Source organism: Lutra lutra, chromosome 4, assembly GCF_902655055.1.
Source record: "Lutra lutra chromosome 4, mLutLut1.2, whole genome shotgun sequence".
NCBI classification, from domain to species: domain Eukaryota; kingdom Metazoa; phylum Chordata; class Mammalia; order Carnivora; family Mustelidae; genus Lutra; species Lutra lutra.
The window spans coordinates 125,020,306-125,038,115 of NC_062281.1; the positions used below are offsets into that span (position 1 = coordinate 125,020,306).

General features: G+C 33.6%; 1 protein-coding gene across 4 annotated transcripts in view; it reads left to right on the forward strand.

The window, feature by feature from the left end:
- Positions 1–17,810, forward strand: part of COL24A1 (collagen type XXIV alpha 1 chain) — a 402,100-nt gene that overhangs the window by 303,952 nt on the left and 80,338 nt on the right. For all 4 annotated transcript variants that reach the window (XM_047727942.1, XM_047727945.1, XM_047727943.1 and 1 more), the window contains exons 40-44: positions 35–142; positions 3,101–3,154; positions 3,411–3,464; positions 4,095–4,151; positions 12,899–12,952. In XM_047727942.1, the coding sequence (XP_047583898.1) occupies positions 35–142; positions 3,101–3,154; positions 3,411–3,464; positions 4,095–4,151; positions 12,899–12,952 (327 nt within the window). The remainder of the gene's footprint in view (positions 1–34; positions 143–3,100; positions 3,155–3,410; positions 3,465–4,094; positions 4,152–12,898; positions 12,953–17,810) is intronic.

The window sequence follows — 17,810 nt, forward strand, 5'->3', positions numbered from 1 at the left end:
TCTCACTTTTATCTCTTACTAATGACATCCACAGGGTGATAAAGGACAAATAGGGCCGACAGGAGAAATTGGAAGCAGAGGTGCTCCTGGACAAATGGGGGAAAGTGGTCCTAAGGGTGCCAGAGGAACTAGAGGTGCTGTGGTTAGTATCTGATTTGTTTCCAGACCTAAGTTCACTGTGGATGGAAAAGAAATGTATCCATGTCCTTAAAGTTTCATCCCTTGATTAATTTTACAGAGAAAGCAATAGTTCCATTGAAAATAATCTACCTCCATGGGCTGCAGAGAATTGTAAGCATTCCACAGTACTTAAATGGCTTAGTGGTTTCTGGACACGGGAAAGGGAAAGGGAAAAAAACTCAAAATGGAAATAAAATATGAAATGGAGTTTTAAAAATATCAGATTATAACTCCTAACCTAAGTAAGAAAGTTTATATGCTTTACAGTTAAAAATCAGAATTTAATATCTGTATAAAACTTCACTGTCAGGATTGGCAAATTGCTTTGAAAAGTAGGTTTATTTAAAAATGAGTTTTCTTTATTAGCTTGAGCTCCAAATGCTTATCTGGAGATTTTTTTTTAACCAGTTGTGATCAATATCTATAACATCTAATATTTAATCTTTCACATGCATTTTATATGGTGTTGGAAACAAGGGTAGCATGGTACTTCTGAACCTATAATAGCAAAATTGTAGTGCTAATATATTTGGACCTGTTCAGAAAGTCCTAGCTGAAGAGATACAGAATATTTGTGATTTAGTGTTTAGTGTTTTTACTGTTTCGTAAGTTTGTATACAAAATGCATATATATTTCCTACTCTCCATTAAATTTCACAAATGCTAGACTTTTACCACGGCCTTCTTGAGAGCATTGCATAATCCATCTGTTGTCTCCGAACAAAGTTCTGAGAAAGTTTGTCTCAGGCTCATTTTATATATTCATCATACTACTTGAAGTCTTTCTTACTTCCTTTTATTTAAATCACTAGTATTTCTCTGTTTTTGGCTTATATATTTAAAAACTTTATATAATGTGATTAATTTTTAATGAACATCAGAATTAATCTGGAGTCTTGCCATCAAAGTAGGCTCCTACTTTGGATTTTGTCTAAAAAGAATATTCACTTTTTAAATGTTGACACATATTTAACCTTCCCAGAGGTTCTGTCAAAGTCACTCTTCCCACCACCGGTACTTCCTGTTAATCCTTTTGATGTTTGACAGTCTGATAAATGAAAAAGTGTGCCTCATTTTCTTTCTATTTACATTTCCCTAATTGCACTTAAGTAATTTGTATTTTTTTTTCTAGAAATTGCCTTTTCATGTGCACTTTACATGATTTATATCAGGTTGTTTTTTTCTTATTGACCTGCAATAATGCCTTATGTATTTTAGATAATATATTTTGTTAAATGTATTATGAGATATATTACAAATATATTTCCCTTTCTGTCATTTATCTTTTAATATTGTTTGTGATATCTTTTGCTGGACAGAAGGTTAATTACATAATCAAATTTGTCAGTTTTTTACCTTACAGTTGAGGTTTTATTTCTTCATAAGAAATCCCTTTCCTACCTAAATTACATAAAAATACTCTTCCATATCCTTTTTTAAATACTTTTATGGCTTTATTTTTAACCCCTAACCTACATGAAGTTTATTTCTTTGCTATGAAATAAGTTGTAAAGAACTGATTTTCTCTTTTCCAACTTGATATCCAGTTGTCTCAAAATCATTTAGTGAACAATCTATGTCCCCCTTTTCTGAAATACTACCCTTACCATAAACTAAACTCTCAAATATTTATTGGCCTGTTTTCATTCTCTCTGTTTTCCTCTGTCCATCTGTTAGTCTGTTCTTAGGTCCAATAGCACACCATTTAAATTACTATACTATTACAGTATTTTTTGAGATCTCTCAGGGCAAGTACTCCGTAATTCATTTTTCTAAAAAGTTTGGCTCTTCCTATAATTCTCTCTTCCATGTGAACTTTAAACTCAGCTCTTCAAGTTCCTTTAATATTGAATCTTTCAGTAGAGAAGCACTATATGTCTTTCCATTTACTTATATCTTCTTACATATGCTTTAATAAAGTTTTGTTATTTCCTTCATTCTGTTATTACCTCTATCTCATTAGGTTTTTTGTTCATTTCTTATGGACTTTATGATTTATAATGCAGTCCTTTTTTCCATTATATCATCTTATAGATGCTGTTTAAGATATCCATTTACTTTAATATTTTTACTTTATATCCACTTTAATGCTAGGTGGTTCTCATGGTTCTTTGGTTAAATAATCATATTTAGAACTTCTGGTCGTCTGATATTTGGTTAGGGATATCCCTATTCTGTTCCTTAATTTTCTCATCTCCTATTTAGTTTCAAACACAAATAGGAGAGTTGGTGTGGAAACTTTTTAATAGTATGAAGCATAAGACATTTTTAGGATTATTATTTTTGTTCTTTTCAGTTGTCTGAGTCACATTTTCAGTATTTTATGGCATTTACTAATTAGTCTTTAATTTATATAGTATCCTCATCTGCAAAATATTGATAAAGAAAACAATAATGGGATGATTATTGCACATAAGTTGTCACTCACTTCTATTTTAACAAGTTTGACCAGAGCTGAAACTTTGTTCATCAAAGCATCTGAAACTATCAATGAATATGTTTTCCTTGATCCCATACCAATAATACCAAAAACTATCAGGCTATATTCTAATATTCAATGATGCACATCTACCATAAACCTTGACAGGTACAAACTACATTTCCAAGAACTTACTAGAAACCTACTGGATTCTAATAACTGAAAATATTTTTCTTAATATGATTAAGAATATTCATACCAGAAGTAAACTACAGGGACATTTTTTTAGTGGGAATTTTGTGGTTCAGAAGAAAAATAAAAGAATGCTATTTTTTGTTTTCCCATTTCATACTAAATAAAATATTATACCTCAAAAAATCTAAATTTTAAGTAGTAGGAGTACTAAATAAATAAATCAATAAACAAACAAATAATAAGAGTGTAAGTTTAATGGTTGAAACAGTTGCTTGTTTTCTCTCTAATATTTACTTTGTTTTTTAGGGGCCTTTAGGATTGATGGGACCTGATGGAGAACCAGGAATTCCAGGATATAGGGTAATCATTTCTAATTGGAAATTAAAATGTGTGTATTACATGAAAATGGTTATATAAAGATGTCATCCCGATTATGCCAATTAAAATGAAATCTCACTGATAAACCTTTCTAATATATTTAGGCCTCAGCCCCCTAGAAAGTGAATCTTGTTTTTCTTTCAGAATATTGCAATATCTAATAGCATGGCCTTGGTGGTGTTAGGTAGAACATGCACAAATGATGTGGAGAATGTCTGCTTACTTTTCCTTTTGTTAGGGCCATCAGGGTCAACCAGGACTTTCTGGCTTGCCAGGACCTAAAGGAGAAAAGGTATGTGTATATATTGAGTTTTCAATCCTAGAATTAAATATTAAACTTTTGTGTTCTTTCTGAAAATATGCATGGAAACATTTTCAAGGAATAAAAGAAACACTTTTCAACCTGGGAAGTTTTGCAAATTCTAGAAGATAAATAATAAAGGACAAAAATGTAGACATCATTAAATTTCTTCAGTTGGTTGTTTCAAGATATTCATGAAATAATATATGTTAAAGCACTTTGCAATCTGTAAAGCTTGGTGAAGTAAAATTAATTACTTATCAAAAGAAACTGTGAGACTACAGATTAAATGACTAACTAGTACATGTATACTTAAATTTTTTATGGATTAAGAATAACTACAATAGTACTCCTGTTGACTTACAATATCATTGGAAATCTGAAACTTTGAGCAAATTCCTAAACTGCTTTTTATGTAATTAAAGCAGATTGACTCTTCTTAGGACCTATAGGAATCACAACTGTATAAAATAGCCTATGCTAAGTTTTGTAGGTAAAAGATTTCCATTTAAATAGATAAAGATTTTATATTTCATAACATATTAGACAATGATAGCCTGCATATTTCAAAGGTGATTTTATTAATTTGGTTTTGTTTATAAATCATTATCTTCATTACAGGGTTATCCAGGAGAAGATAGCACAGTATTGGGACCACCTGGGCCTCGAGGTGAACCAGTAGGTCTTTTTCTAAAATTATTTTGATGTTTCAAGATAAAATACAGTGGGGGTGCCTGGGTGGCTCAGTGGGTTGAGGCCTCTGCCTTCGGCTCAGGTCATGATCCCAGGGTCCTGGGATCGAGCCCCGCATCGGGCTTTCTGCTTGGCGGGGAGCCTGCTTCCTCCTCTCTCTCTGCCTGCCTCTCTGCCTACTCGTGTCTGTCAAATAAATAAATAAAATCTTAGAAAAAAAAAAAGATAAAATACAGTGAAGATAATAGATTCACAGCACCAATCACATCTTTTCAAGAGGTTTTATTTTGTTAGTTTCGTAACATGATTTTATAGGCATACACTGTTTGTAGCTGTATAATCTAAATGAAAAATCAATTTACATTGAGGTCAAGATCCTTAGCATAATATATAGTCTTTACTACTGTGACTTTCCAAATCTAACTTTCCACATGAAATATATTATAATGTTTTGCAGAGATTATAAAAATGCTGTATACCCTATACATTTTGGGGCAGATATTTCCTCAATCATCAAATTTAGATTTATTTCTAAGTGTCAAAAAAATCTGATCTGTGTACATTTTTAGAGTAATTTACATGCAGTTATCAAATGATTTGTTTTAAAATTGTCTAACTAGTTATTAGAATAAATATTCTTTAAAGATCCCTGATCTATAATCTTCTGATTCAGCATTTTACAAGATAACTAGACACCATTTTGAAAAGTAGCTATTGTAGTTTTGATTATCAAAATAACCACTTCTATATTCATGTTTGACTAAAAAAAATCTTAGAGGACATATGTAAATTAAGTAGGTAAAATAAAAATGATCAGTTTATAGAAATAAATATAATTGGTTAGGGCACCTAGGTGACTCAGTTGGTTAAGTGACTGCCTTCAACTCAGGTCATGATCCTGGAGTCCAAGGATCAAGTCTCCCATCAGGCTCCTTGCTCAGCGGGTAGTCTGCTTCTCCCTCTGACATTCTCCCCTCTCTCTCACTCTCTCTCAAGTAAATAAATAAAATCTTTTAAAAAATATATTTAAAAAATAAATATAATTGGTTAAATTTTCCATTTTCCACAGATAAGATTTTAAAAAATCCTAAAGCAGAAGGATCACATTATGTAGTCATTTCTGATATTTTGATTTGGCTATTTGGAGATGATTGAAAGTTATATTTTGTTTTAGAAATAAGAAAGATTTTAGAATTATTTTGATTAAATCAAGCTATCTCATACAGAGTCTCATATTACCTATAAGAATATATAAGTTTTTTATCAAATAGGCTCTAGTCTCGCTAAAGCCCTCAGGGGGAAAGTATGGAAATAATATAAAAACTTAAAGCAAATGGAAAAATATGGGCAAATGGTATATAACAGTGCTTGTTTTCCCCAGATTCAGGTATACCAGGGTCAAAGAATGTCACTGAAATATAACAAATATATTAAAAGTCTACATAAAATGCATCATTGTATCTAGTGGACATAAGACAGATGTGAACCTAAACCAAGAATATTCTAAATCACTAATGCAGAGCCAGAGATTACTGTCTTTACATTATGTCAAATATCCTTATTCACATAGGAATAAGTTAAAATTTATCAATTAGTGGTCCATTATTAATTTTATGGCTTTGCCAAACATTTCAAGTTTCTTTCCTCATATACAAAAAGTGCTTTTTCAAGTGTTTTTTAGACTAAAAATTTGAACAGTTTATCATATCAAAGATTTTATTTTAGGAATGTATGGCAAAAGTTAAAAGTGTAAGTTTATTAGTTTTGCCACTACCATAAGGATTAAAATAAATAAATACATTTTTTATTAGGTTAATTTATATTGTAAAAATTTAGAAGTTCAGGGGTAACTGGGTGGCTCCATCAGTTAAGTGTCTGACTCTAGAATTTTGGCTCAGGCCATTATCTCAGGGTCATGAAATCAAGCCCCATGTCAGACTTCCCGCTCAGTGGGGAGTCTACTTCTCTTTCTCTCCCTCTCCCTCTACCCCTTCACCACCCCCCACCCTCTCACACATGCTCTCTCTCTCTCTCTGTTTTTCTGTCAAAAAATAAATAAATCTTTAAAAAAGTTTAGAAGTTCACAGATTAAGGAATAAATAATAGAATTTCTGATAAAGAATGATAAAGTAAGATTAGCTATTGGATACTTTTTTAAAAGATTTTATTTATTTAGAGAGAGAGAGCAGGGAGAGGGGCAACAGGAGAGGGAGAGAGAATCTCAAGCAGTATCTACACTGAGCGCACAGCTCCACATGGGGATTACTCTCACTAACCAACCACTAACCAACACTCAACCAACTGATCCACCCAGGTGCCCCAGCTATTAAATACTTTTAAAAAGATCATTAAACAGTGTCTCCCAAAGCAGCTCCCATCCTGCCACACCCAGCAGGTATCCTTGTCCAGGCCTGGAATTCTCCAAAGTAGTTCTTGTCCTAATACATCAAACAAGTGGCTTCAGCCTGAATCTGCACCCTTCCAGAGTGGCTCCTGACTGGGACAGGGGCAAGGCCCATCTAAAAATATGCCTATAACAGTTGTGGTCTGACCTTACAACCAGCCACACCAGGGGCTACCCCACCCACAACAATGTGGCCAGTCATTGCAGCCATCTGGGCCAGGGGTCAGCCCCACTTACCAACATGCCAGCAACAGTTGTGGCCAAGCCACAATAGGAGGGCACAGAAAGCCTACACAGAGCACCTCTGGAGTACCCAGCTCTGGTGAGCAGGGAGAGTGTGCTTCTCGGGCCCAATAGACAACTTATACATGAGATCACTCCGTCAAGACCATGAGACATAGCTGATCTACCTAATACATAGAAACAAACAAAGTAAGTCTGTCCTAACAAGGAGACAGAGGAGTATGTTCTGAGCAAAAGAACAAGACAAATCAGAAAAAGAACCAAATGAAACAGAGATAACAAATCTGCCTGATAAGGAGTTCAAAGTAGTGGTCATAAAGATGCTCACCAAACTTGACAGAAGAATAGATGAACAGTGAGAACTTCAACTAAGACATTAGAAAATAAAAAAATAAAAAAATAAACAGAATGGAAGAATACAATAATTGAGATGAAAAAAATACACTAGATGGAACAATGACAGATTAAAGGATACAGACAGATCAGCATTCTGGAGGACAAGGTAGTAGAAGTCATCCAAACTGAATAGCAAAAAGAAAAAAGTTGGAAAAAAAAAAAAAAGAATAGTTTAAGGAACCTCTGGGAATATATCAAGCATACAAAATCAACATAAGTCTTTTAAATAGACCTTAAAATAAAGAATGTAACAAGACAAAAGGAAGAAATAATAGATGAAAATTTTCCAAGCCTGGGGAAAGAAACAAACATCTAGCTGCAGGGTGCACAGAGAGCTCCAAAAAAGATGAATCCAAAGAGGTCCACACCAACAGAAAATAAGATGTCAAAATTAAATATAAAGAGAGAATCTTAAAACAGTAGGAGTAAAGCAACTGGTTACATTAACACCCATAGGACCATCAGGTCATTTTTCAGCAGAAACTTTGCAGGCCAGAAAGGAGCAGAGAAGCACTGAAAGGAAAAAAACCTATGGCCAAAAATACACTCCCTGGCAAGATTATCATTCATAATTAAAGAGATAAGGAGTTTCACAGGCAAATGAAAGTTAAAGGAATCCATCACCTTTAAACTGGACTTATGAGAAAGGTTAAAGGGACTTCTTTAAGTGGAAAAGAAAACACCATAACTAGAGATCTAAAAATTATGAAAGAAAAAGCAAACATAGTAAAGAGAGTTGTTCAACCATTTATAAAGCTGGTAGGAATGTTAAAAGACAAAAGTAGTAAAAACAGGGCACCTGGGTGCCACAGTTAGTTAATGTCTGATTTTTTTTAAATTTTGGCTCAGGTCATGATCTCAGGGTCATGAGATTGAGCCCTGTGTTGGTCTCCATGTTAGGTATGGAGCATGCTTAATATTCTTTCTCTCCCCATCTCCCTCTGATTCCCTGCCCACAAAAAAGATAGTAAAAACAACTGTATCTATAGTAATTACCTAAGGGATATATAAAATAAAATATGTAAATTATAACATCAAATACACAAAATGTGGGAGGAGGAAAATAAAAATGTAGGACTTTTTTGTTCTTATTCTTGAACTTAAGTGTTTTTAATGTTCTTGAAGTTATGTGACTATCAACTTAAAATAGACTGCTAGGTACTATATTAGGTGTTAAATATGAAACTCATAGAAACTACAAAACAAAAACCTATGATAGATTCACCAAAAAAATAAGAGAGAGAAGAGAATTCAAACATACCACTAAAGAAGAGCATCAAATCACAAGGGAAGAGAACAAGAGAAGAATAGAAAAGAACTACAGATACAACCAGAAAACAATTAACAAAATGGCAGTAAGTACATATCTTTCAGTAATTACTTTAAATGTAAGTGGACTAAAGGCTCCAATCAAAAGGTATAGGGTAACTGAATGGATAAGAAAAACAAGACCCATCTATGTGCTGCCTACAAGAGACTCACTTCATACCTAAAGACACACATGGATTGAAAATGAAAGGATGGAAAAGAAAATATTCCATTCAAATGGAAATGAAAAAAACCTGGGTAGCATACTTATACCAGATAAAATAGACTTTGAAACAAAGATTGTAACATGATATAAGGAAGGACATTACATAATGATAAAAGGATCAATTCAACTAGAAGATATAACAATTGTAGATCTCTATGCAGTCATCTTAGGAGCACCTAAATTTATAAAACAACTATTAACAGACATAAAGGGAAAAATCAACAGTAATACAATAATAGTAGGGCACTTTAACCCTAACTTATATCTATGGATGGATAATTCATATAGAAAATCAGTAAGGAACAATAGCCATAAACAACACATTAGACCAGAGAGACCTAATGAATATATACAGAACATTCCATTCAAAAACAGCAGAATACTCATTCTTCTGAAGTGCACATGGAACATTCTCTAGGTTAGATCACATGCTGGGTCATAAAGCAAGTCAATAAATTTAAGATAGATGAAATCATATCAAGCCTCTTTTCTGATTACATTACTATGAAACTAGAAGTAAATACCAAGGAAAAAAACTGGAAAAAAAACACAAGCACATGGAAGCTAAACAACATGCTACTAATCAAATGAGGGATCAATGAAGAATTAAAGAGGAAATCAAAAAATACCTGAAGAAAAATGAAAATAAAAACAGTATCCCCCAGTCTACTACATACAGTTATATGTCAATAAAATAGGCAATCTAGAAGAAATGGATAAATTCCTAAACATGTATAATCTTCCAAGACTGAATCAGGAAGGAATAGAAATTTGAACAGGCCCACTACTCGTAATGAGAATGACTCAGTAATCAAAAAAACTTCCAATAAACCAAAGTCCAAAACCAGACAGCTTCACAGGTGAATTCTACCAAATATATAAAGAAGCATTAATACTTATACTTCTCAAGCTACTCAAAAAAAAAAAAAAAAATTAGAGGAAGGAATGCTTTCAAATTCATTCTGTGAAGCTAGCATTATCCTGATACCAAGACCAGATAAAAGGCAGTACAAAAAAAAAAAAAGGAAATGAAGGAAGGAAGAAAATTACAGGCCAATATCATAGATGAACATGGAACATAGATGCAAGAACATAATGCAAAAATCCTTGACAAAATATTAGCAAACAGAATTCAGCAATACATTAAGAAGATCTTATACCACAATCAAGTAAGATTTGTTCCAGGGATGCAAGGATGATTCAGTACTTCAAATCAACTTGATACACACATTAACAAAATGCAAGATACGGTGTCTGAGTGGCTCAGTTAGTTAAGCGTCTGCCTTCAGCTCAGGTCATGATCCCAGAGTCCTGGGATCAAGACCCACTTAGGATCCCTCCTCAGCAGAAAGCCTGCTTCTCCCTTTCCCTCTGCTGCTTCCCCTCCTTGTGCTCTCTCTCTCTTTCTGCCAAATAAATAAATAAAATCTTTAAAAAAAAAAATGGAGGATAAAAATCGTATGTTCCTTTCAACAGATGCAGAAACGCATTTAACAAAATTCAATATCCACTTATGATGAAAACTCTCAATAAATACCTCAATGTAAGAAAGGGCATATAAGACAAACTCACAACTAACATCATACTCAGTGGTGAAAGCTGAAGCTTTTCCTCTACATCAGGAATAATAGAAAGATGCCTATTCTCACCACTTCTATTCAATATAGTACTAGAAATCCTAGCCATAGCAATCAAAGAAGAAAGAGAAAGAAAAAATATCCACATTGGTAGGACAAAAGTAAAACTGTCAATATTTGCAGATGACATTATATTATAAATGGAAAATAAATATTTCACCAAAAAGCTATTACAACTCCTAAATTAATTGAATAAAGTTTCAGGATACAAAATTAATATGCAGAAATCTGTGCATTTTCATATAGTAATAACAAACTATCAGAAGGAGAAATTAAGAAAACAATCCCCCCCCCAAAAAAAAAAACAATCCCATTTACAACTGAGTCAAAAATAATAAAATCTCTAGAAATAAATTTAACCAAAGAGGTGAAAGACCTGTATTCTGAAAACTGTAAGACATTGATGAAAGAACTAGAGATGACAAAAACAAGTGGAAATATATACCATGTTCATGGGTTGGAAGAATTAATATTGTTAAGATGTTCATACTATCCAAAGCAGCCTATAGAGTCAATACAATTCCTAGCAAAATTCCAACAGGGTTTTTCATAGAACTAGAACAAATGACCCTAAAACTTGTATGGAATGACAAGACCCTAAATAGCCAAAACTATCTTGAGAAAGAAGAACAAAGCTGTAGGTATCATGCTGCCTGATTCAAGGCTGTGGTTATCAAAATAGTATGGTACTGGCTGTGGTTATCGAAACAGTATGATACTGGCACAAAAATACATACATATATCAATGAAACAGAATAGAGAGCTCAGAAATAAACACACACTTCTATGATCAATTAATCTATGACAAAAGAGGCAAGAATATACAGTGGGGAAAGGATAGTCTTTTCAATAAATAATGTTGGGAAAACTGGACAATACATGTGAAAGAGTGAAACTGGACCACCTTTTTCCACTATGTACAAAAATAAACTCAAAATGAATTAAAGGCCTAAATGTAAGACCAGAAGTCATAAGAATTCCAAGAGAAAACAGGAGTAAACTCTTGCACATCAGTCTTAGGAATATTTTTTGGGGTCTGTCTCCTCAGGCAAAGGCAATAAAAGCAAAAATAAACAATTGGTATTATATCAAACTAAAAAGCTTTTTCACAGTAAAGAAAACCATCAAAAAACAAAAAGGCAGCCTTATAAATGGGAGAAGATATTTATAAATGATATATCTGATAAAGGACTACTATCCAAAATACACAAAGAACTCATATAATTCAACACAAATAAAACAATCTGATTTTTAAAAAATGGATAGAGGAACTGAATAAGTATTTTTCCAAAGAAGACATATAGAAGACCAATTGACACATGAAAAGATGCTCAACATCACTAATCAGGGAAATCCAAATCAGAATCACAATGAGATTTTATCTCACAGCTGTCAGAATGACTAGTATCCCCCCCCCCAAAAAAAAGAAGAAAGAAAGAAAAAATGTTGGCAAGTGTGTGGGGAAAAAAATAACCCTCATGAACTGTTGGTGGGAATGTAATGTAAATAGGTATAGTCACTATTTAAAACAGTATGGAGATTCCTTAAGAAATTAAAAATAGAAATAATGTATGACCCAGCTATTTGAGTTACAGGTATTTATCTGAAGGAAATGAAAAACATTGAAAAGATACATGCACCTATATGTTCATTGCAGCGTTACTTAACAATAGCCAAGATACGGAAACAGCCTAAATGTTTACTGATAGATGAATGGATAAAGAAGATGTAGTATGTGTACACACACACACACACACACACACACACACACACACAATGTGATATAACTCAGCCATAAAAAGGAGTGAAATCTTGCCATTTGTGACAATATCGGTGCACCTAGAGGGCATTATGCTAAGTGAAATAAGTTGGAAAAAAATACTGTATGATTTTACTTATATTTGGAGTCTAAAAAACAAAACAGAAACAGAAACAGACTCATAAATCACAGAACAAACTGTCCAGAGAGGACAGTGCAGAGAGGTGGCTAAATAGGTGAAGGGGATTAAGAGTTACAAACTTCTAGTTATAAAATAAATAAGTCATGGGAATGTAATGTAAAGTACAACATAGTGCACAAGATCAATAATATTATAATAACTACATATGGTGACAGATGGTGACATATGGTGATATTCTGGTGATCACTTCATAATGTGTATAAATGTTGAATCACTATGTTGTATGCTTGAAAAATAATATAATATTGTATGTCAACTGTATTTCAAAAAATATGCCTATCCATCTGAAAATTTATATTGTTTAAGTGGACTTCATTTCTTTAATATTTTTCCTTGCAGAATCATTATGAGATTCTCTTTAAATAATTCCATGCTTATGATATTCTTGGTATTATTGAAATTCAATCTTTTGAAATTATTTAGTAGAACTAAGCAAATAATTATATATCCGGTTTCATATTTTTGGAAAAAAAATTCTGCGCTAACTGTATTATCTGCATTCACAAATACTTGGATCCAGCTGTGAAATTGATTATTTTTGCATGTGGTCTCTGTAGGGTCCTGTTGGGGAACCAGGAGAGAGAGGAGAGCCTGGAGGAGAGGGCTATAAGGTAAATACAGCAAATTTCATTCCCTGCTTCTAAATCGAATTAGTGTTCTCTGTGATCTTTCTCAGTTTCAAAAAAAAATAAGCATCACTGAGTTATTAGTAACATCTTGTGGTTTTGATCCTAGAACAAGCCTAGCTTTTTGTACTTTCTGTTCCTTCTTTTTAAAATCATCTTCATCTTCTCCTATTGCTGTTTTTTTCTCATCATTCCTATCTCAGCTGAAATGTTACGTCCTGAAAGACCTTCTCTGTCCTTTCTAGCCCTCACTTTATAACGTATTTAATGCTATCTATATTTTCTTACCTCTTTTTTTATACATTTGTGTAGGTTTTGTTTGTCTGTGCATTGCCTATTTTTCCCTAACAAAAAGTAAGATCCATGAAAATAATACTCTTTTCTGGCTTCTTCATCATATCCCAAATTTCTAGAACATAATGTTCCTGGTGTACAGCAGGAATTTAATGGAGTTGTCAAATGGGAGAATGAATGTCATATTCTCAAGCCTTCTGTCAATTCTTGTCCTCTTTCATTCTTAGAAGTATTTTATGAGACCAACTTCATCAGCCAAAATTATATTAGGCTAAGTGTAGAATTTATTTTGTGTCATTTTTTATTAGCACATTTGTGTTTAAGATGTTGTGTATTCTTGCCTCATCTCATTTTTCTTCCTGTTTACAGTGTCAACAGCTAAACAAAATAGTCATCTGTTAGCTCTCTTCCTATAGTTTCTATGTCGTTCCTTTGCTCGCAGCATTCTGTGCCTACTCACAGTATTATCTAATCTTTATTTACATAAATCCTATCTATCTTTTATATTCTAGTTCAAACTCCTTTTTTTTCACAACTCACTCTAACAGGAATATTTTCCTATTCTGTAGTCCTGTAATATTTATTATTTATAAAAATCACTCAACAGAAATATTTTACCATCTTCTGTTACTGATATTTTGCTAATTATTGTTAAGTGCAGATCTCTTGGCTCTCCAATTTGAGTATGACTTCTCTCTTTCTTCTACAATGTTTTGTTTTGAGCTTTGTACATAATTGTTTATAATATGTATATAACCATCGTTCATTTTTAATAATGAAGTGATGGGCTATTTGAGCCAATATGCTCATATAAAATTTCATATTATTTTATATTAAAAATTTATATAAAATACATATATTTTATATAAATATATATATAAAATTATATATATATAAAATTTCAGTAATCATATCTGAAATGAAGATTTAAATAGCCGGATTCAATGAACAAGCCAGTAGGTAGATAATTATCATCAATAAATTGATTTTCTCAAACTTGAAATCTGAAAAATCAATTTTCAGTTCCTAAAATTCTCTTTGAAGCAAATGTTGAAGGTAGCTCTAAATGTTTGTGAAATTGTTGTGGTGACCATCTTGCATTTCTTCTATTTTTAGAGAAACATTTTTAGAACATTATACATATATTCTCTTTCAAATTTATGTAACATCTGTATCTATAAGTGTTTATTAATCCAAGGAATCCAGTGTATTTACTTGAAAATGGGTTTTCTTTGGGTTGAAAAGCCAACCCACTGCTTCCAAAATAATTTGAGAAGCATCTTAAATATCCTTAGTTTTTGCTGTGCATAACTTGACACATTCTCAGGAAAATCAGGTTCTTGAGCTATCTTCCTTTGGCCTCTACCAACTACAAAACATTTGGCAGCTAACAGCAAATTTACTGCCAAACGAACAGGTAAATTCTTTTGGAAGAAGAAAACAATCTCTTCACCTGGCTAGCAGAAGGAAAACCCTGCCTGTCTTACTCTGGATAGTCACACCTTATTCAGAAATCCTTCATCAGAGAACTTCTTCTAGGGCTACTGTGGAATCTGTTCCTCCTTCCACAAATACTCCTGAAGTTTTCAGCTGTGGCTATTTCATGAATTAGTTTGATCCACATCCTCCTTTCTGTCTTATTCTACCCTATGTCCTTAGGTTTTAGAGGTCATTTCATCATTTGTTGCTGTTTTTATTCTAAACAAGCCATCTTGAGCCAAACAGCCACAGTAATTTTATTGCTTAGACATCTGAAAGCCATGAAATATCCGTACTTGTCCCCTGCCAAGCTTTCCCAAGCACAAGTTTGATCATACAAGGGAAATATGCTTCATTTAGTTAGATGATTCTGTTGTAGCCTCAGGTGAAATTTTTAAATATTTGCTTTTCTGTAATCTTAAAATGTATATACTATCCTTTAACTCAAGTAAAATGATGGTTAGCATTGTCACCAAGCTTTTTTGTTGTGCTAAAATACACATAATATAAAATTTGCCATTTTAACCATTTTATTTTATTTTTTTAAGATTTTATTTATTTGAGAGAGAGAGCAGGAGCAGGAGGGAGGGGCAGAGGGAAGGGGTGAAGCAGACTCCCTGCTGAGCAGGGAGCCCAGTGACATGAGGCTTGATCCCAGGACCCTGAGATCATGTCCTGAGCTGAAGGCAGACGGTTAACAGACTGAGCCACCCAGGCACCTCTATTTTAACCATTTTAAAGTGTACAATTCAGAAACTTTTAATTCATTCTCAATACTGTACAACCATCACACACTACATAGTTTTAGAACATTTTCATCACCCCAAAAAGGAAACACCGTACCCATTAGGCAGTCACTCTACTTCTTCCACTTTGGCAACTATTACTCTGCTTTATATCTCTATTGATTTGTCTATCCTAATTATTTCATATAAATGGAATCATACAATATACAGCTTTTTGTGTCTGGCTCCATTTCATTTAACATAATATTTTCAAAGTTCATCAATGTTGTAGAATATATTAATACTTCATTGCTTTTTATGGCTGTATAATCACCAACTTTTTAAAAAACATTTTTATATTCACAAATATTCTTACAATTATGTGAACTCATGATTATCCTATTGGATAAAAAAAATGGAATGGGGGCACCTGGGTGGCTCAGCCAGGTAAACATCGCACTCTTGGTTCCCCCTCAGGTCATGATCTCAGGGTCACGAGATGGAGCCCCGCATTGGGCTCTGCTCTCAGCAGGGAGTCTGCTTGAAGAGTCCCTCCCCTTGTATCTTTCCCCACCAGTGAACAGGCATGTGCTCGCTCTTTCTCTCTCTCTCTCTCTCTCTCGAACCAATAAATCTTTAAAAAAATGGAATGGATAATACAGATTATGTTTCCATTTGTCTACGAACAATTAAAGAAATTTTTAAAGATCTTTTTCACCATCCTTTGTTCTTTTTTCCTTTTCAAGAAACTGAGAATTATAAAAATCATGTGTCTTGCTCATTGTCATCAATAAATACTAATTAGGCATCATTATACATGCCAGATCTTAAGCGTCGTGCATAATAAAATCCCTGGTCACTCATCACGTATTTGAATATCTGCTATGGGCCAAGAGCAGAACTAGGTGCCATGAATTTAATACTGGACACCCTAGGCACAGTCCCTATGTCTGTGGACATAACATGTAGAAGTCATACAGAATAAGAACATTTAACCAGTATAAAAACATATAGTAAATTATAGCTGTCATCCAGAAAGCTATACATTCCATTGGTCAAGATAAATTCATCTGAGTCTTGAGAAAACCAGAGTACATAGTGGGAATAAGTTTTTTAAAGCTATGTGCAGAAACATACCTAAGATTAACTCAGACTAAGCCTGTATGAGATGAAGTCCTAGAAATACATTGAATAAATTATGCTCCAGGTCAGACTCCATTTCACTTTGGTTTGGCAAAGTCCTTAGCATCTTTGCACACAATAAGATAGCAATATTTAAAACTTCAGTTGGCTATCACTCATTACCATCAGACATGCATATCCACATTGCTATTGGATATCATCACAGGCACCTCTATGTCAGTATGTTCTATACAACAGTTTCATCATCCTCCCCAAATTGATCCTCTTCTTTCTATGTCCCCAATTCAGTAAATGCTACCATCATGCAGTACAGTGGTCAACCCAGTAAGGAATTGTTTCTCTCTGTCTCTTTCTCTGTCTGTCCTGGTCTTTGTCTCTCTCTGATGTTCTCTCTGTGTATCTGTTTCTGTGTGTGTCTGTTGCTCCCACTGTGTTTCTTTCTGTCTCTGTCTTTCTCATCCTTTCCCTCCTCTCATTCCGTTCTCTCTCCTCTCATCTATCAAGTTCATTTGACCACTTCTTTTGACATCAGATAGCTCTGGAATCTAGCCACTTTGCCCTATGTTAGTTTAGTTTCCTCATTTTTGCCTGAATTACTTTAGTAACTTCCTAACTAGGCTCCCTATCCCTAGTTAAAGCCCTTTCAAATCCATTCTCCTCTTAACATGTTCTGTCAGATGAATCTCCATTTAATCCCCCATGCTATTTCCTCTGCCAGAATGTCTTCTTTCTACTTTACTGCCTGGAACATTCATCCTTCAAGATTCATCACTTCCCTTGTAAAATTGACCATCTACCTCCCCTTGGCCATTTAGCTCATCCCACCACTAATATCATTAGGCAAGTCAGTCATTTCCCATAACCTTGTCTACATGACTTTATAATATTTACTATAGCATATTTAATTTTTAACCCTGCAGAAAAATGGTCTTTGTCAATTTTTATTGTGATAGAAAGAACCAGAGGATTTATAGTGAAACTCCTAGAAAGGATATTTGTTTTTAGTAAGATTTGTATCCAGACTTCACAAAACCAAAGGAAGCAATTGGCTATTCGATGATCATCCTAAAAGAGTCCCTGTAAACTATAGACAAAAATGGTAGAAAATTCAATTGGACATTGATGGTTTTGAGTTTCACAGTTTGCTCATATGCTCAGCCTCACTGCACTCTGTAACTCCAGCTTTTCACCAATAGCTTCTC